This window comes from Protopterus annectens, chromosome 9.part0 (genome assembly GCF_019279795.1).
Source record: "Protopterus annectens isolate FY-2018-M chromosome 9.part0, PAN1.0, whole genome shotgun sequence".
NCBI classification, from domain to species: Eukaryota; Metazoa; Chordata; order Ceratodontiformes; family Protopteridae; genus Protopterus; species Protopterus annectens.
The window spans coordinates 1379570231-1379591227 of NC_056743.1; the positions used below are offsets into that span (position 1 = coordinate 1379570231).

Consider the following 20997-nt stretch of genomic DNA (forward strand, 5'->3'; position numbering starts at 1 on the left):
ATGTCCTTGAATTCACTGCTGCAGTATTTGCTCCCTCCTTCCACCCCCTAGTCTTTTGCCTTCCTGGATGTACAGGTTACCTCTTGGGTTTCTTGGACTGTGCTCCTACTGGGGCATTCAGTTCTGATTATGGTAGGCCTGAATGTCACCTTTATACCCCACACAATCCAAGGAGCATTTGGGTGATGTTCAGTGTACCTTTTAAAAGCAACAGGTAGTCTTTGGCAGACTGGCCAGATGTCGGGCTTCAGCAGGGAATCCCATCTGTTAAGAACACTGCAGCAGTGAAGGCAAGGGCATCTACCATTATGGTAAGATTTTACACAACTGTACTTTCTGCTTAGTTGAAGGAGTTCAAAGGGTGTTGGGTGATTCATGCCAGATAAAGCTAGCAGAGATTAGCCCTCAGGAGTCTGTGTGACATTGAGTAAAGTATCTTGATCTTTAGTTTTATCAGAATAACTAAGGGTATTGAGACCAGAAATCATTTTGGTGCTGAAACATTGAGGTCTCTTTAAGATAGTTTAAGCGCTTGGTGAGGTACATGATGAAGAGTGCATTATATTTAATGATAGCCTTAAAAATGGATAAATAAAGTGTGACTTTAACTTCTTTGGACCTTGAGAGACCAGAAATAATAAGCTGTGCAATGTAGATGGATTTTCTAACCACCAAAGAGACATGATAGTCAAAGAAGTGTCTGCTATCAGCATATATACTTAAGTCCCTGATGATTTTATCAAATTTAAGTGGAATCATACCTATATGGTAAGCAGGAGTGATGCTATATGTACCAAAAGAAACTTTTCTGCATTTCTTGGTGTAAAGAGTAAACCCGTGGTTAATAAACTAAATATTTCTTTGGTCCAGTCCTTGCTGGCAAATCTGAGTATCAGACTGTGATTTGATAACCACACCAAGTTTGTAATTATCAACAAAGTTGGTTAGCCAAAGTCCCTGAATATTGGCTTTTTTGTCACAGAAGAATATACAAAAGAGGGTGGACCAAGGACAGAGACTTGTGGGACATCATTTGTGACATTTTTCTTCCTAGGTCAAATATCCCTAACCATGATTTGTATGGGTTCTGCCAAACAGCTAGTAGTAAATCCAGCAAACTATATATGGATTAATTTTGAGTTAGGAGAGTGTATCAATAATTCCAGCATGGGGGATAGCTTAAAGGCCTTGACAAGGTCTAGGTAACTAGTGTGTGGACTGTGTGACCCTTATCTATGACCTGAATTACCCTTTCATAGGTTCATAGGTAGGTACTAGGCTATTGGCTCTAGGACCTAGCCAAAAAGGTACCCTGGCGTTTGCCACCCAAGAAAATTATTTTCCTGAGCCACTGTCGAGCAGAGCCACGGAGGTGATCCCCAGGGAGAATTTCCTATTTCCCATCCAATCATGAAGATTATTCTTCAAGAATGCTAATGAGAACCTTTGTTTGATATAGATAGGTAGTTTGTTCCAGAGTATAAGAAGTCTCTGGGACAGGATTCTATCCCTCCAGGATGTTCTGTTTATTGTGGTGACAATGTTTAGGTCCCTAGATCATGTAGCTCAGAGGGATTGGGATTTCTTTAAGTGGAGCATATTCAACAGCTCTGGGTTTGACATAGCTTTGTATGTTAGGCAGAGATCGCCTTTGAGTAGGCGATATGCGATGGAGTAAAGCTGAAGTTTTTTGCGACTGTCAGCGTAGGGCATCTGTTTGAGGCCAGTAATCCTCTTTGTGAAGTATTTCTGCGGCCTTTCCAGTTGTTGTAGATGTCTTGTGAGGTACATACCAAAAGGGGCGTTGTACTCTATAATGGGTCTAATGAGTGATGAGTAGAGGGGAACAATGCCTCTTTTTTCCTGGATGGGAAACCTTTTGTGATAAGGTGTGCCATGTAGAAGGATTTCCTGACTAGTGTGGCGATGTGATTATCAAAGGAGAGGCTACTGTCCACCTGTGTCGCAAGGTCTCATCACACTTTCAGTGTTAAATAGACTACCACCTATGTGGTAGCTCATGGGTATAGAGTTTGTAACAAAGGGGATGACAATGCATTTTTTGGCATTGAGCTTGAGACCATGGCTTTGACACCAGGCATCTGTCTCAGTGAGGCTCTTTTGTAGGATGTCCACATCTTTAGGAGTTTCGATTATGGCTCCTAGTTTGCAGTCATCTGCGAACTTCATTAGCCAAAGACTTTCTGTGTTAGCCTGTACTTCAGAAAGGTAGATACCAAACAGGAGAGGATCCAGGACTTGAACCCTGTGGTACCCTGTGGTACTCCACTTGTCACTGGTCTGAAGTCGGATTTGGAGTCTGCTACTTTCACAGTGTGGGTTCTGTCAGTGAGCCAGTTGGCAACCCATCTTGTGACATAGGAATTTATACCTAGCTTAGTGAGTTTATCTATAATTCCAGAGTGGGGGATGGTGTCAAAAGCCTTGGGAGATCTAGATAGACTGTGTGAACCACCTTAACCTCACCTATGGCTTTGGTGACTGCCTCAAAGAAGTCTATCAGGTTTAGGAGACATGATCTGCCTTTTACAAGCCAGAACTGGGTGAGGTCCAGAGTTTGGAGATTATCAATGTCTTTGTAAGTTCCATGATGATACGTTCCATGGCCTTGCAGACCAGGCTTGTTAGGCTAATGGGGCGGTAGTTCCTGGGGTCCGTGGTGGCTTCCCCTTTGTGGAGTGGGATAACCATCACTGTGCACCATTCATTGGGCACAAAGCCTGAGGTGAGGCTAAGATTGAACATGGTGCTTAGGTGGGGGTGCCAGTATATTCTGTAGTTTGTGTAGAACGTAGCCTGGGATGTTGTCAGGTCCCATGTATGCTGTGTTCTTGGCTTTGGAGAGTGTGGTTTTTATTTGTGCAGCCAGGATTACAGGAACTTTGCATTCTTCCAGTATAGAGATGGGTCCTTTAGGGGGCAAGAGGGGGGTAAAGTTAGCACTGAACCTATCTGCCAGGATGTTGGCAATATCAGTTGGTTCTGTATATTTAGTGTCATTGTGCTGTAACTCAGAGCAGATCTGAGTGTTGCCATTGAGATTCTTGACATAGCTATAGAATGCTTTGTGGCTGTCTTTAGAATCAGTGGTAAGTTTGTTTTCATAACTGCTTTGGAGGATTTTGTGAGGGATCCCAGCTTCTTACTGAGGCTGACCGGGGAGTTCCTCCAATCATGGGATTTTACTCTTTTTTGCAACAGTTTCTTTTTTCTGTTGTAGAGTTTGTTTATGGCAGAGGACCACCAGATTGGCTTCCTTTTTTTGGAGGATAGCATTTTGGTTCTGTTTGGGATGGCACGATCCATGCACTCGTGTAAGTGCTTATAACGTGCATTTGTGTAGGATTCAGCAGTTGTACTTCTATTGTCTGTCTGCATGGGTGTCATGAAGTTTGCCACTTCTGTCTTAAGAAATGTGAAGTTGACTTTGGAGAAATTTTTTACGGTGGTTTCCCTAATGGGGGATGGGGGCAGGATGTGGATGTCTAGGGTGATTAGCTTGTCATCGGATCTGACCAACAAGGAATTAAACTCTGGTATGGAACACCAGTCGCCTATGTTGGTAATGACCAGGTCTAGGATATTGCTGCCCCTGGTGGGGGTGTGGATAAGTTGATCCAAGGTGTTAGAATTTATGAATTCCAGAAAACGTTGAGCAAAAGAGTTGGTATATGAGTAGTTTTCCCAGTTAATAGTAGGGTAGTTGAAATTGCCCATTATTAGGGTGTTGGGTTGTACCCTAATATTTTCCAGTGTATCAAGAAATGAGGAGTGGGAATCCTGGGGCATGGTGGGGGATCTGTAGCAAGTTACAATTTGGATTGCGGTTTTGCCCAGAGTTAGTTGCACTTGGATAATCTTGGATGCATTATGCTGAGCAACTAGCCTGGAGGTGTGGATATCCTTAATGAATATGGACACACCTCCACCTTTAGTGTTTTGATCCAGGTTTCAAAGAACTTATTCAGGTTGAGCAGGCATAATCTGCAATTTACAAAGACAAACTGATGTGTAGCCAGTGATTTAAGGTAACCTATATTGTTTATTTGTTCAGCTATAGTATGTTCCAAAGTCTTGCAAATAGTACTAGTGAGACTAGTAGGCCTGTAATTTCCAGGATTAGTAGAGGGGATCACCTTTACATAAGGGCACAACTGCTACTGTCCACTCCTCTGGGACATAATCAGTGAAGACACTCAAGTTAAAGAACTGATGTTAGGGTTTTGCTAACTGGGACTTTATAATTCTCAGCAGGCATCCAAGGGCATTGCAAGGACCCATGGAAGTAGTGTTTTTAATTTTCTATTGTGCCACAAGGACTTGGTCCAAATTGAGCTCAGTAGGGGGAATGTGAAGTGGAATGAAGGGCAGAGGAGGGAAGAGGGGTGCAATGAACTTGGAAGAGAATGTGTCTGTAAGAGTATTAGCAATGCCATTGAGTTAAGCTCATTACAGGATTGTAGGTTATTTCTAATCTTTAGAATATAACTGAAGAAGGCCTTATAGTTATCTTTTGAATTAGTTGCAATCTAATGTTCATAACTGGCTTTACATTTCCTAATGGTAAGCTTTACTATCAAACCTTCAAAATCTCTTTTATAATGAGAAGTGAACACATTTTAATTATGGTCAGGAGCTTTACCTTTTTATTGTAGAGTTTGTTAATGCAGTAGCACATGGATTTAGTTCTAAACTTACCATTCTGCTTACTCAGTGTCTATCAAACAGGGAGCAAAATTCAGAGTAGTAAGCAACAGCCTTCAGTTACAAGAGTTGTTGGGGAGCTGCACCATTTGTGAGCACCAGTAAAATAGTAAATAGTAAATAACTGGGCTTGAAGTAATACCTGAATGTAAATGATTTATCAGGTGACACAAACCAATTTTCATAGAAAAGATCATAGCAAAATGATCAGATATGATTAGGAAGGGAGAAACAAGTGAACTAGTGCAATTGTGAGAAATGTCTGTGAGAACACAATAAAGAAGATTTATCCCCATGTAGGGTGACAGCTTTGTCAAGTGCATTTTCACTTACAAAGTCCAGAAATTTCTGTTCATAGTTTTTGGTAGTAAATGTTTGCCAGTTAATGAGTGGATAGTTGAAGTCACCCATAAAAAAGGTGTTTGGTTCAACTGCTAACTTTTCTACCTGGAAAAGTATTCTGCATGCTTAGTGGGGGTCAAAGATAGGTAATCTTTAATTACTTAAAATGTTATAAATAATGTAGTGTTTAGGACTTCAACCAGTTCCAGATCAGTATCACATGAAATCTGGTGAGAAATAATGGAATTATTAATAAATACAGATAAATCTCCACAGTTGTCAGTGGGTCTGAATACATGACAAGCATTGCAGTCTGGAGAACAGTTGGATTAGACTAATATGGTTGGTCTTTTATTTGTTTCTGTATGTACTTGTGCTGGAGTATAGTAAGTGTTGGTGTTCTGTGTTTTTTCGATATTATGAGATTCAGTATTTTGAGCTTTCGAGATTTTGGACTCAGTGTTTTAAAATTTGAGATTTTGAGCTTTCGAGGTTTAGAAGTGGACCCATATGTGTGTGTGTGTGCATATATATATGTATATATATATATAGATATATATACACACACACACACACACACACACACACACACACACACACACACACACACACACACACACACACACACACGTTTTCCCCATTGTAGTGCAATCTTGGAGGTTGCATATTTAGTTGGGGGGGGATGTAGGCAGCACAGTCCCCCACCTGAATGGGTTAGAGATGGTGCAGTGTATTTTCCGTTAGTTGTTGGCTCAGTGGTTCCTTACCATGTGAAACTTGCCGGCTATGGGGTCAATTGTGTAAATAATGTTTCGGAGTTTTCGTCTCGGTCATCTGGTCTTTGGTATTATGAAATTTCGTTCTTGTAAAGTAGACCCAAATATATATATATATATATATATATATATGTATATATATATATATATATATATATATATATATATATATATATATATATATATATATATATATATATATATATAGATCCCCTTCACATTGTTGACACTGCAAAATGCCAACATTCATATGGCTGAGAACATATGATCGAGATTTGCATTGCCGACAATGCAGAACTGGCTTCTCAGTACAATGCAAACTGGAAGGATTTAGCAATGTGACAGAAATTTGTAGTGTTTTTATTTATTTTTTTTTTTGGATGTTCGAAATTCCGAAAGTCGATCATATGGTCTTAGCTATATGAATGTCAACATTTCGGCGTTTCGATCATCCAATGGTAACCTATATATATATATATATATATATATATATATATATATAAAATGAATGGGGTGTGGAGTGCAGCCCCCCCAGAGATGTTGTAAGGGGTTTGCCCCAATATAAAATATGTTTTTTTTCCTTTTGCAAGTGAGTTTTTTTGTTTTTTTCAATATGCTGGCATATAATTTCTAGAGAGAGAGAGAGAGAGAGAAAGAGAGACACGCACACACATGGATTTGCTATGGCAATATACTGGAACACACAAACTTGAAAATATCAGTCCGGTGACTATAATATAGGAGCATCACAATACTGAAGACAAAGACAACAAATCTTAAATATCAAATCTCCATAACTGTGTGGACCAGGAACAAGTGCTAACATGGGTCCTGCATGGGAACAAGTCTGAGAGTTCAATATTGTGGTCTTCAGTATTGTGCTCTAACATTATTATGGTCTCAAGATTGCTATTTTAAAGCCTGTATGTTTTGAAATTGTCATGGTAAATCATATGTTTACACCCATGCCATTTGTAAACATTAAATATGACTGTATATTATGCATATTTAAAGAAGCTGGGGAAATGGTTAGTATTGAGATACAATAGAGAAAGAAGAAAATGCATTTTTAACATCCACTTTTCCACAAAAATTGGAAGCTACTCTTACAAAGTAACCTACCACCTGCCAGAATATAATATCTCTTTTGTCTTATTTTTAGCAACGAGGAGGAGGACAAGCATCACGTTTATGACAATATTCATTATCTTCACAGAGGTACTGGCTGAAATTTAATGTTTGATATTCCTTGAGTATGGTCTACTGTTTTAAGTAGCATCTCACATTTAATGCACAGCCAATTATTTGTACAGGGACATATGGCTGCATTGTCTTTAACAGCAATATCCTTGTAATTTATTGCCTGAAAATAAATCGATATACACTTCATTCTAACTCTTCTTATGAGGAATGTTAGCAAGGTTTAAATACATTTACATTAATATCTCTTTATAGAAGCTGGTAATGGCATTACACCTCCCTTTGAATGTGAAGAAACACAACAACAGTGTGAGCAACAGGTAAGAACTGAAAGAGAATTACCTGACTGATTAGGCTTATTTTATTCTCAGTAACATCCACTGTAGCTTATTTTATTATAATAATATATACTCTTAACACTACACAGGTGGCAGTATTTGCAAGGGGAAAACAAAACCTTGAAAGAGATAAAGCTTTTTCATGAATACTATGTGATTTTCTGAGTTGCCATATATATTACACATTGCTATTTACTATTCTTCATATATTTTATGTGTGCATCTGCTTTATTTCGGAATGTCTGCTTTCATAGCAGATAGGTTCATAGGTAATTAGTAGGCTATCAGTCTGCATATTATTAGAAGCCTAACCAATAATCATTGGTCAAAATCAAAAACATGTACCTTGTGTCTGCGAGGTCAAGACCTTAACCATTATGCCAAAAGTAAATATGCTACCAGTAATGCTATATCAGACTGCCAGACTGTAGGCACCAACAACATTATGTGAGTATGTACATAGAACATTATGTGAGTACCAGACTGTATGTACCTACAACATTATGTGAGTATGAGAATATACGTACCGACAACATTATGTGAGTATAAAAACTAAAAACATTTGTAGGTACCAACAGTGTTATGTGAGTACCAGACTGCTCATACCAACAACATTATGTGAGTACCTAACAGCCAATTGCTGTCTGAATGACTGTATTACCTTGGCTTGCTTATATATGTATGTATGTGTGGTGCAGTGAGAATCCACATGAACTGCATTACTGTGAGCCTGTAAGGAATCAGTCACCTGCACATGCATACTGTAACACCATTGCATGAGGGTGTGTAGAGCTGTGTTCCAACATTTCAACACATTCTTGATTTGCCATCTTATTACAGAGATGATACATAGTGGAGTCAAAGATTGGCATAGTATGGTAGGCAGAATATGGAGAGCGTGTATAACCACACCTTTGTTTAACAATGACCTACCATGGTAACAGCTCACTGTCTGCAAGCAGTGAGTTATCATCAGGGGCAGGTGCATACTCCCTATTTAAGGGAGTGATGCTGTTTCTGCCTGCAGAATCAATCACCAGGGCACATCTACCCTCCCTCCCAGGCCTCTGTGCCGGACCAGATGGCAGCCATATGGCTTCATCTCACTGGTGTTCCCTCTGTTCTTGCTCAGTGGCCTTGGGTCTCCTCAAGTGGACTCAGATTTTACCGGTGGCCACATCAAGGGGTATGTGGCTTGTAAGTATGAGTTAAATGGGTTTGTCACCAGGTCTAAGGTAGCTAGGAATAAACACCTGGTTTTCTCTGAAGTAGCAGCCAGAACAGGCGGGCGTATGCCAACCAGCCTGAGGTGATGGTTTGATAGCATTTGTTGATATGTGGCATATTAATTATTTATGGCATCTCTATCGGTTGTCTTTGTTTGTTATACAATAAAAGGTCGCAAAGTCAATCTGGTGTGTTTTATGACTCAGCTCAGTAGACAACCTGCATTGTCCATGTTGTTGTCATATGTGGTTCATGTATTGACACACATGGCATAATGATGAGCAGGCTGAATAGGCATCGCAGGTGAAGGACTGGCATAATTTTACAATACGTATCCCACACTGAAAATCTTTAAGAAAAAGATTGTCATGACAGTTGTGTATAAGTTAGAGCAAAATGTTTGTCTTTTGGAACGCAAATTCCTTATCAATGATGGCAGACTGTATTTTCCCATTAATTCCATTTGTTAAGGGGGCTAACACCCCCTTAACCTCAGTCTTTTCAGAATTAGCAGGGCAGTGGTAATGGTTAGCAGCAGCCACCCTTACAAACTGAATTAAACAAACAATACTATTTCTAGTTAAATTAGAACTTTTGTTTCACAGGCAAGGTACTGCAAAATAATGTCTTTTTATATTATTATAATAAGAATTTAGAAATAACAGTTAAATACTGTACTGATTTATATATATATATATATATATATATATATATATATACATATATATATATATATATATATATATATATATATATATGTATATATACAGGCAGTCCCTGGGTTACAGACATTCAACATGTGGACAACCCACAGATATGAACGGGCTGCCGTAATGTCAGAAATAACATGGAAATAAATAAAAAACTGTAAAGCTGCTAAAAATGTTACCTTAAAATAAAAAAATTCTGTTGTACCTTCCTTCTCCCCATTTTCCCCATTTGTGAAGCTGCTCACACGTCTTGTTAGAGCAATTACTTCCGCCCTCCAGTAGAACAAGAGATTTGATTGGTTAAGAGATTGCTGTGTTGGCAATCTGATTGGTCAAGACTGCTGGCTTGTATAGTACACAGTACTGAAGCAGTTACTGTACTGTATGTACGTATCTATGTGTTTTGACTAACATACAAATATGACTTAAGGACGGACTAAAAAACAGATCTTGCCCTTAACCCAAGGACTGCCTGTATACATCTATAAGATATATATCTATATAGATAGATAGATAGATAGATATAGATATCGATCTGTAGATATGGATATTTATATCAACTTTGCATTTGTTTGAAATCTGTTCTGTGGAATCTGTTTGGATGATAGATCAGCTGATCAAAAGTTTAAGAATAAGATTATTGTAGTAGTGTGGATGGGAGATATGCCCTTTCCCTGCTATTGTGCAAGTACAAAGTATGGATATATAAGAAGCAAGGGGTGTAGGTGTGCAGAGGTGCTTGCCCCCTACAAAATAAAATATTTAATGGTTTGCATACTCCAAGTTAATGCTGTGGAGGATACATGTGACCTGTTGGCATTTTGATTCCAGTTAGTTTGGGTCAATAATCAGTGCTGCAATACCTTGCATGTTTTGCTCCAGAGATATAGCTAAAGTAAAATTAAGACACCAAATCTGAAGATATATATATATATATATATATATATATATATATATATATATATATATATATATATGTATTTATATATGTTTGTATAGCTGCCAGACAGGTTGTCAAACATCAACTAGCCGAACTCAAAAGGAAGTTGGCACAGCTGATCAAAAATCAGCTTCTTGAATGGGCTAACTTTGCTCTTACATGAGATCTAAGTACAGTGGGGTTAAGAGAATCTTACCCTTCCCCACTGTAGTGCAACCTCAGAATTGATTTGTATAATTAGCAGGGGTGTTGAAGGTTGCAGGGGGGCCCTGCTCTCCTGCAAATATAATAATAAAAAATAAAAAATAAAGTGTTTACTATGTTTTTAAACAGCTTGTTAATCCTGAGGAACGGAGTTATGATTAGAGGGAGCCTCAAGGGAAATGCTCATTATGTAAAAGAGCCAGCTAAAAAGACCACAAGGGTTTATTTTTTTTTTCTTTATTATTATTGATGAGGTAACCCACTGGGCACAAATATTACTTTTCAAGGGTAACCTGGGTACATCATCTGATTTAGTGACTTGCTCAAGGTCATGGAATTTACAGGTAGCTATTAATGGAATAAAACTTTGGAATACAGGCTAAAATCCTTTAAGAGATTTCAGTTTCTACTTTCTGAGCTAACCTGCTGTAGAAGCTGAGCAGTCATTATTAAAAAGTGTAGTTAATAAAGAAAAATATATTATAATGAAGAAAAAATTATAAGAAGGTCAAAATTAAAACTTTTATTTGTGTTATGCAGTGGCTTTTGAATTACTCATGCAAATGAATTGGTGGGAATATATTAATTTAAATTTGTGTACCAAACTGGAACATGGATCAAACAGTGAACAATTACTGGCTTTGTCTGAGTTACATCATAATGTAATAAAATAATGTATAGTATTTAAATAACAATAGTTTAGATTTATGAGTAAGCATAGGAAGCTGATAAGCAAGATATAAATAAAAGATCTAACAAACCAAATATATACACAGTCACATAAAAATGGGAGAAGAGTTAAAGTAAGGGGAGGAGGAGAATTGCTGGAGATATGAGAAGTAGTAGTTAGCTTAGCAAAGCTAAAAGGACAATGCTAGGAATAAAAACAACAATAAATGTTCACAAGCTGGCATAAAAACGTGTCAAAAAACAAGGGAGTGGAGGGAGGGAGTAGCTACTGCAGCAGTGGTCATTGATGCATCTACTGTTATTGTAAGTTCAGCTTACACTACTGTATTATGTTCTTCATATTGATCACTGCTGCAGTAGCCTTAGCTATAAGGGTAGACTACCACAGCTAACTAGGTAAAAGGGGAAGGATCCAGGAGTCCCTACAGAATGGTCCTAGCAAGCTTAATCTAGACATAGAGAAGGAATCAAGCTTATAGTGCTTTGTAAAATTATGAACAGAGGACCAAGTAGCAGCTTCTAGAATACATCTAGAATCCAGCCCTTTCCAAAAAGCCATAGATGAAGCCAAGGCCCTTGTAAAGTAGGCCTCGGCTATGCCTGAAATAGATTTGTCATGCTTAGTATAACAGAAAGGTAATAACCTTAGACATTCATTTTGGAATAGTCTGTTTTGACAGAGGTTGTCCCTTCTCCTTACCTCCACAAGAAATGAACAGTTGATTCAAAGATCTAAAAGATGTAGTTTTATCAAGATAGTACCTGAGTTGTATGTGAGCATCCAAAGTATGGGGTATTCTTTTTCCCTCATTTTTAAGTTCAGGAAGGAAAATGAGGACACGGGTAGTTTTGCTTTAAATATACTGAGATATACAACTTTAGGCCTAAAAGAAGGATTAGTTCTCAAAAAAAAAAAAAAAAAAAAAACTGTCACGGAAAATGAGGTAGGGTTTACATCATAAGAGCTTGAAACTCATATACCCTGCTTGCAGAGGTAAGAGCAATCAGTAAAACTGTTTGTCATAAAAAGAACCTCAAGTCAGCCAGATTAGCTGGTTTAAAAGGAGCAAGTGTTAGCTTTTCTAACACAAAATTAAGATCACAAAGAGAGGCCACCAGGTTACTTGGAGGCATCTTATGTAACCCCCCCCCCCCTTTCAAGAACATGTTGACATGATACAGCCTTGAAAGAGGAGGAGCCATTGGGAGACAGGCTGAAATAGCTGACAAATGAACCTTGACAGAGAAATAGAAAAGGCCATGGCTTAGTAGCTCACTCAGATATTATAAAACCAGAGAAGAAGTAGCCTGAATGAGTGCTGGTTATATTATTAGCACTAACTAGAAAACTTTTTCTATTTGCTAATATGTGATTTTCTAGTAGCAGGCTTTCTTGCTTCCATTAATACCTGTTACAAGTCATCAGAAAACAGGTGCCTAAAAGGAATTAAGATCCTATCATCCAAGCAGGAAATTGAAGATGATTGATGGAAGGGTGCATCAAGCACCCCTATTATTGTGTGATTAGATCCATTCTGTGAAGAAGCTTGTGGTAATTACTCCTAGTCATTTCCAAAAGAAAAGAGAAGCACAGTTGTCTCAGCCAGATGGGAGTCACCACAATGAGCTTGGGTGATTCCTTCTGAATCTTTAGAAGTACCACAGATATTAGTGGAAAAGGCAGAAAGACATACAGGAATATTCTTGTCCAAAAAACAGAAATGCACCTGTCTTCCAGGCCTTCTTGCATGGAGTCCTGGAACAGAATTTTGTCAGTTGATTGTTCAGAGAAGAGGTAAAGAAGTCTACTTGAGGAGCTCCTCACAGATAGGTGAAATCTTGGAAGACTCCTTGATACAGTTTTCATTTGTGAGGATCTGCACTGGTCCTGCTCAGCTTGTCTGCCATATAGTTTTGATCTGACAAAATATAGGATACTAATAGAGTGAGATTGTGATGTAAAGCTATATTCCAAGCTAACTTGGCTAGTCTGCAAAAGAGATATGACCTGGTGTCTCCTTGCTTGTTGATGTACCACATGACTGTGTACTGTCTGTAACTACTTGTAGAGGTCCCAGGGATTAAAGATGGTACAGAGAGATGAGTGCCTTGATCAATGGCAAGTGTCTCATTGACATTTATATGCTTGCATCTGTCCTTGGTGGCTCACGCCCCTTGCACTTATATCCCTCTCAAAACTAGTTCTCAAGCAAATTCTGCAGTGTCTGTGGTGACGGACTACTTTGGAGCAGAGAAGGAGAAGGGGAAACATGAGTTTAAGGATATCTGTTGTCTCCATCAAAAGGATTTTCTCTTTTGACAAACCCTAGTACTGGGATCTGAAAAGATAAAGGGTGTTAATGCTGGGATCAAAGATATTTCAGATGCCACAGTATCTTCCTCATGTGGAGCTTTGCCAGGGGTATTCTGAGAATCACAGATGCCATTATACCCCAAATCCTGATGAATTGTCTCTCAGTGGCCAAATTCTAAGTGAAGAACTTAGAAATATGTCTAAATAAGGATTTGTTTTTCCTGTGCAAGAAAATCTCTCTGAAGTGAGATGTCTAATTGGCATACTAAAAACAGAATCCTGTGTGAGAACATCAAGAAAAACTTTCAAATGTTTTCTTGGAATTCTCAGCTTGTGCAACAGCTTCCTGATATTTTGATAAGCAAGTCATCTAAATGTAGAAAAATGCGAATACCCTGTAGCCTGCGATGGGCTATAATTGGAGCTAGACACTTTATGAGTACTTGTGGTACAGTGGATAATCCAAAGGGTAAAGCAGAGAACTGATGATATGACCCAGACAAAAACCTTAAGAAACGTCTGAAGTCTGGATGAATGGAGATGTGATGATAAGCATCTTTTAAGTCTAGTGTTACCAGGAAACTTAAAAGAGAAGAGGTAACAGGTAGAGAAGTGCTATTATTTTGAATTTGAGCAAATCACAAACAGGTTTAGGAAAAACAGATCTAGAACTGATCACCAAGCATTTCCTCTCTTTAGCACTAGGCACATCCTTGAATAAAACTCCTTTCTCACCTGAAAAAAAGGAACTGTTTATAGCACTCCTTGGGACAGCATATGATGAAGAACAAGTAGAAACAAAAGAGTCAAATCTGCAGTATAAGGAATGACCCACTGGAAAGAATAAATTTTGTCCCACTGTCATATGTAACCATAATGAATGATTTTCAGAACCTATTTGTCTGAAACAATATGTTGTCAAAGAAAAAAAAAACAGAAATTCAGACTTTATTGAAGATAAAAGAGGCCAAGGTGGAAGGAGGTTACAAGGTCTCTTGAATATTCATTCAGACATGTTGGACTGTCCTTGGTTTTGGGAGGTTTGTGACTACTATTATTTTTAAGTATTTCTGTGTGATCTCTTAACTCTTGTCTAGCACTGTGTAATAAGAAGTATTGTCTTGTGTTTTTATTATTTATTATTAAATATTTTTAAACCTTTCAACAGTGGCTGTTTTATGTAGAGTTAATTTAATCTCTAGAGTAATCTCTAGAGTACATTGCATGTATATAGTGATACTGTACCAAGCCACTCTAATAAGCCTTGACTGTTCAGTCACACTTACCATTTGCATGTATATCGTGATACTGTACCAAGTCACTCTAATAAGACTTGACTGTTCAGTCACACTTACCATTTGGATAATAATATTGCACAGTAATAATTGGACACCCTTTCAGAGGGGCCTTTGAGTGGCTGATATTAGTGGGTGGTGGCAGCTGGTACTACCTTTTAGACTTGGAAGAAAAGGGGCACAGCTGAAGAACCTGTGCCAGCCTTCCCCAGGAGTGTCTATGTGGTTGTATAAACTCTTATCTCAAAGTGTGTGTGTGTGTCAGCTACTTAGGCAGGGACACGAAGCACTGGTTGGACAGAGAAGGTGATGAAGGTTTTAACTTGTCCACTAGGCTGAGATCTGGACCTTATAGCTGTGGCAGTGGGGAGTCTTATTGGAGATCTGGAGAGAAAGGGAGAAACCAGCCCCAGACTGACTGTGACTCTGTGAGCTCTTAAGGGAAATTGTACTTTACTGTGTGTGTATTTATTATTCTTTTCCTATACGGACACCCCTCATTGGTGTTAGTGGTGAGGATTGAGGCTCCTTGATTGATTGGCCAGTGCACAGGCATCACATATTAATTGCTTGACAGTGGTGAGATATCCACATCACATATTAATTGGTTAGCAAATACTAATTGGCTTGTAGTGGTGTGGGTAGATTGAATTCCTGTAGCTTGTGTACAGTGATCACTGAAGGAGTTTTTTACTCTAAATCAGCCATGCAGTGAATAGTCAGAGTTCAGATCACAATTATTTTATTTCTTTTGTTAGCTTAGTTAGTCAGAGAGAGCAGGCAGCATGTCAGCAGAGGAATATGGAAAGCTGATAAGAATGCATCTGGCTGAGATGTGCCAGGCTAGGGGACTTTTGCATGGAAACCTGACTAAGGCAGACATGATTGCAGCTTTGGTCACAGCTGCATCAGAAAACAGCAACCAGGATGATGATCAGACTGGCAGTGGAGACATACCATGCTCAGAGTATGGACAGCTCAACCTTTCTGCAGAGGACTTAAAAATCCATCTGGAGCTAAAGAGAATTGAGTTGGAGGCCAGGCATTTGAAACTAGAAGCAGCTGAAAGACTGAGGCATCTAGAGAGTGAGGACAAGGAGAAAGTGTGAATAAGAAACTGTTAAACCTGGAAGCTGAGAAAAAGGAGAGGCAGCGGCAACATAAGAAGGAGATGCTGACTCTTCGCCAGAGTTATGGAGGTAATGGGGAATGGAGTAAATGGACCCCAGAAGCAAGAAAGGTCAGTAAATTTCTTCCACAGTTTAAAGAGGGGGATAATTTTGATAGTTTCATTCATATGTTTGTGAGGGTATGTAAACAGTATGATGTTGACCAAAGGCTCTGGGTACGATTCATGACCCCCTTGCTCCATGGGAAAGCTGTAACTGTGTTGTCTAAACTTGTTGATTATGAATATTTTGATTATACTGCTGTTTAAACTCACTTGTTAGAATGTTTTAAGCTAACACCTGAAAAGTATAGGAAAAAGTTTCATGAGCATAGACACAAGGCAGATGGAAGTGTGTGTGAATATGTTGCTGAACTAAGCACTTCTTTTCATAGATGGGTGAATGGATGTTAGGTCATCACTTTTGAAGGGCTTTTAGACCTTTTGGTAAGGGAACAATCCCTTAGCACTTTGCCTGAGGACATGAAGATCTGGTTAGCTGATAGACAATGTGCTACTTTAGATGAGTTGGGGAAAAAGAGAGACCTATACCTAGCAAGCAGGGCATCCCTGCACAGGAAAGGGACCCTGAGTACTGCTCATGGGTCCAAAGGAACCCATGGTGGGCAGCACAGACTGCCCCAACAGAATCTGCCAGTAACAGGGGAAGCCTCTAGTCCAGGTAAATGTCCAGGACCTAGGGTTAAATGTATTGAATGCAATCAGTGGGGCCATGTGGCATACAAATGTATATGGAGGCAAGGTGGGGAACAAAAGGTGAGAGATCCAGTAAGTGGGAAAGATAAAATGCCAACAGTAGGTTGTCTTGAGACAACAAGGTTACCAAACTGCCATCCTGCAGATGTCCTGATAGGGAAGGATTTGGATGAGGCAGTACCATGTGCTTATGCAGTTACATGCAGTAAAGCTAGGAGACAAGCATGTGGGTCTGGTAGCCTGGGGGAGACCCAGACAGACTGCATTCACCAGGACTGGTGAGGTGGTTACTTCAAGGAGGGAGCTACTCTGTAGCAGTGAAACTGAAGTTGAACCAGAGCTGCTTGTGGGTACTGATATTCCCTTGGATAGAGTGACTGCAAAGGAAGAGGTGAGTAGTAGTATCAAGGCTGACAGTGAGGCACCACTGTCAGAGGATGCCAGACTTCTTGTGGAAGGGGAGCTGGGAATGGTTACAAAGAGAGAGTTGAGACAGGCTCAGCTCTTAGACCCTACATTGCAAGGCCTGAGGCAGGTAGCTAGTGAGGTGCCTGATTATCAATGGAAGGGGGAATCTGTATATTGGAACAAAGGGTTACTGTATAGAGAGTGGACCCCTGAGAGAGGGCTAGAAGGTGAGAGGGTACAGCGTGTTGGTAGTGCCTAGAATCTACCATCTGGAGCTTCTAGCCATAGCCCATGATATTCCCTGAACCTGCCAAGGTGGAAGCCATTCAGGCATGGTCTGCACCTGTTACCAAAAAAGCAGGTGAGGGCATTCTTAGGGACAGCAGGGTACTACAGAAAGTTTGTTCCAAGTTATAGTACCATAGCTTCTCCCCACACAGACCTGACAAGGAAGAACAGGCCAGATAAGGTAGTGTGGTCCACAGCATGTGAGCAGGCATTCCAGAATCTTAAAGAAGCTTTGGAAGGACCCCCTGTGTTAGCCAGTCCAGATTACAGCAAAGAATTTGTTGTGTAGGTGGATGCTTCAAACCATGGGGTGGGGGTGATTTCTTAAGAGGGAGAAGAGCACCCAGTGGTTTATCTCAGTTGTAGGCTTCAACCCACGGAGGAATGCTATGCAGTTGTAGCAAAGGAATGTCTAGCCATTATGTGGGCACTGCAGAAACTTCAGTCTTATCTGTATTGAAGAAAATACACTGTAGTGACAGATAACAATCCTATAACATGGTTAAACAAAGCCAGCCAGCAAAATGCCAAGTTGCTTAAATGGAGCCTAGGGTTTCAAGCATATGATATGATATGTCAGTGCGGCACCACAGTGAGATTAGCTATGCCAATGCAGATAGGCTCTCAAGACAGGGAATGGGGTAAGGTATACTCAGATAGCCCTAACCCTCTCAAGCAATGTTTCTCAAGGGTCACTTGAAAGACTAGCTTGAGTTCTCCATGGGGGGGGGGGTATGTGAAGATAGGTGAAGGCTGCCAGCCTAGCTAGATAGAATTTTGTAGATAATTCTGTCATTTATAAATATTAATATAAGCTACAGGCTTGTTCTCTTAAATGAAAAAAAAAAATGGTGTTAAGTGTGGAATTGCAAAAATGTAACAACAGTGCACTCTGCTGTAAGAAAGCCAAGTCAAGCATTTTATGACTGTCTTTGATATCAAAATTTGTAGCCAATATATCTGGATGAAGGAATTCTGCCTATTGTTTTGAGGCCAGAATTAATGGCTAGAATTTGCATGTATAATTTCTTTTATTGCTCTTGTTCCTGACCAGCTGCAAGATCAAAGGGTCCATTAACCTCTGTGTTCTGTTAGCATGGGAACCAGAAAGAAATGATGCAATCTGAAATGAATTAGTGGTACTGTGTTATAAATGTAAGGACAGAGAGAATCAGAACATTAGAGCATTTGTCTTGAGAACATCCAACTCACCACTCTGCCTGTTTTCAATATGTAAGTAGGATCTTAGATTTTAGTGTTTCTCTTAGAAATAGTTAGGAATTAGGAAGATTAGACTAAGTGTTTTTCTGTGTTGATGTCACAACCTTTGTTACTGTAGTATTTTAAGTATTTCTCTGTGATCGCTGAACTCTTGACTAGCACTGTGTAGTAAGAAGTATTGTCTTGTGTTTTTGTTATTTATTATTAAATATTTTTAAACATTTCAACAGTGGCTGTTTTATGTAGAGTTAATTTAAACTCTAGAGTACATTGCATGTATATAGTGATACTGTACCAAGCCACTCTAATAAGCCTTGACTGTTCAGTTACACTTACCATTTGGATAATAATATTGCACAGTAATATCTGGACACCCTTTCAGAGGGGCCTTTGAGTAGCTGATATTAGTGGTTGGTGGCAGCTGGTACTACCTTTTAGACTGAGCAGAAAAGGGGCACAGCTGGAGAACCTGTGCCAGCCTTCCCCAGGAGTGTCTGTGTGGTTGTATAAACTCTTATCTCAAAGTGTGTGTGTATCAGCTGGGCATGGACACAAAGCACTGGTTGAACCGTGAGGGTGCTGGAGGTTTTAGCTTGCACAGTAGGCTGAGATCTGGACCCCATAGCTGTGCCAGTGGGGAATCTTATTGGAGACCTGGAGAGAAAGGGAGAAACCAGCCCCAGACTGACTGTGATCTCTGTGAGCTCTTAATTGAAATTGTACTTTACTGTGTGTGAATTTATTATCCTTTCCCTATATGTACACTCCTCACTGGTGTTAGTGGTGAGGATTGAGGCTCCTTGATTGCTGGGACAGTGCACGGCATCACATATACTGTCATGTAATAGGTTGTAATCGGCCTTGAGTACATTTTTTAGTCTTGTTGTTGCTAAGGGAGGTTTTGTGTTATAGTTACTTCTTGTGATCAGATCTCACTAGAGATGGCCACATACTGGGGGTGTTGCAGTGATCCCCCATGTTGTTTAGCACCAGATCCAGGATGTTTGATTCCCTGTGGGTGTGCCAACCAGCTAATCCATGGCATTGAAGTTAACAAAGTTCAGGAACCTTTGGGCAAGTGAGTTAAGGCACATATAATTTACCCAGTCAATGGACGGGTAATTAAAGTGACTCAAAGCCAGGGTGTTTGGTTGTATCTTGATTGACTAAAGTAGATCCAAGTAAGCTGAGTGGATGTCCTGATTCATGGAGGGGGTTCTATAGCTGGCAATGACCCAAAGAGGGGTCTTACCTACAGTCAATTGCACCTGAAGCAATTCAAGGAAATCTTGCTGTTTAACCAATCTAGAGGTGTATTTATCTTTGATGAATATTGACACACCACCTCCTTTTGTTCTCATATTTTCACAATTTGTCAGAACAAACATTAACATATGAGCCTGGCAATTTAAAATTCTGAAAATCAAAGTTGTATACGTATACATTTTTCCCATACCTGTCAATAATTTTCCCTTCCTTATTAGAAAAAGTAGGATTGGAATTAACTAAGTGCTTAGCAGCAGTGGAGGCAACTAATGCTATAAGTGCTGGGAGAGGTGTGTCAATAGTGTATTAAAAATGTGAAAGACAGAGGAACTTTGTACACCCTATCTGTCTTTTTAGGGACCGCTGGCTGACTATCAGGAAAACTGCTGGCAGTAAGACACGTACTCTAAAGCAGACAGATCAGGAAGAATGAGTATAGGTTCTGGAAAATCGTTCTGTAATAACTCATAGTATTGTCCTGAGGAACTGGGAAACCTCAGTGTTCTTGCACTGAATACTCTGGGACATTCTAGCAATAGTTTCAGAGAAAGAGAAAGCCCCACAGGGAGAATCAGAAATTCTGCCATAAGTCTGAATTAGAAGTACGAGGAAACAATCCTGAATCTGTCTCTGCATCTTCCTGTTCAGATTCAGAATCTTGAATCTCTTCAGGAAAAGAGGAATCCTTTTTTTGTTTTACTAGAAAATTCTTTACAAGAAGGGTCACTAGTCTGATTTAAACCCTTAGCCAGTCCCAGTAAACTACTCTTATCCAAAGAAATTTGAGGAGTAGATGCATGCTTGGTTTTTTGTTTCTTTTTGACAGGAAAATGGAGCCAGCCATTTTACTAATAGTAGCCGCTGCTTCCCCAAGGATGGGCACTCATTGTAACATAACAGGGAAACCTTCCCTGTTCCCTTTCCCAGGACCAACAAGAGTGGCTCTTCCCTGCCCAGTGAGGGGACTCCAACAGCTGTAGAGGATGTGGCTTCCTCCAGTCCATAGTGACTGTAGGTGGTACACCAGAGAGATCCAGGCTAAAAGATGAGTGGTCTGAGGTACAACAAATGCCAAAAGCAGTCACCTACCTGTAGATGAGGTAAATTGTTAGCCTGCTGTGGTGGCAAATGCTGTTTGCTTAACTTTTTATTTTTGTGGCTAGAAGAA

At 39.6% G+C, this 20997-nt stretch overlaps 1 protein-coding gene across 2 annotated transcripts in view; it reads left to right on the top strand.

Moving 5' to 3' along the window:
- SIT1 (signaling threshold regulating transmembrane adaptor 1) overlaps window positions 1–20997 on the top strand; it is a 119820-nt gene that overhangs the window by 30417 nt on the left and 68406 nt on the right. For both annotated transcript variants that reach the window (XM_044082477.1, XM_044082479.1), the window contains exons 4-5: window positions 7006–7061; window positions 7299–7363. In XM_044082477.1, the coding sequence (XP_043938412.1) occupies window positions 7006–7061; window positions 7299–7363 (121 nt within the window). The remainder of the gene's footprint in view (window positions 1–7005; window positions 7062–7298; window positions 7364–20997) is intronic.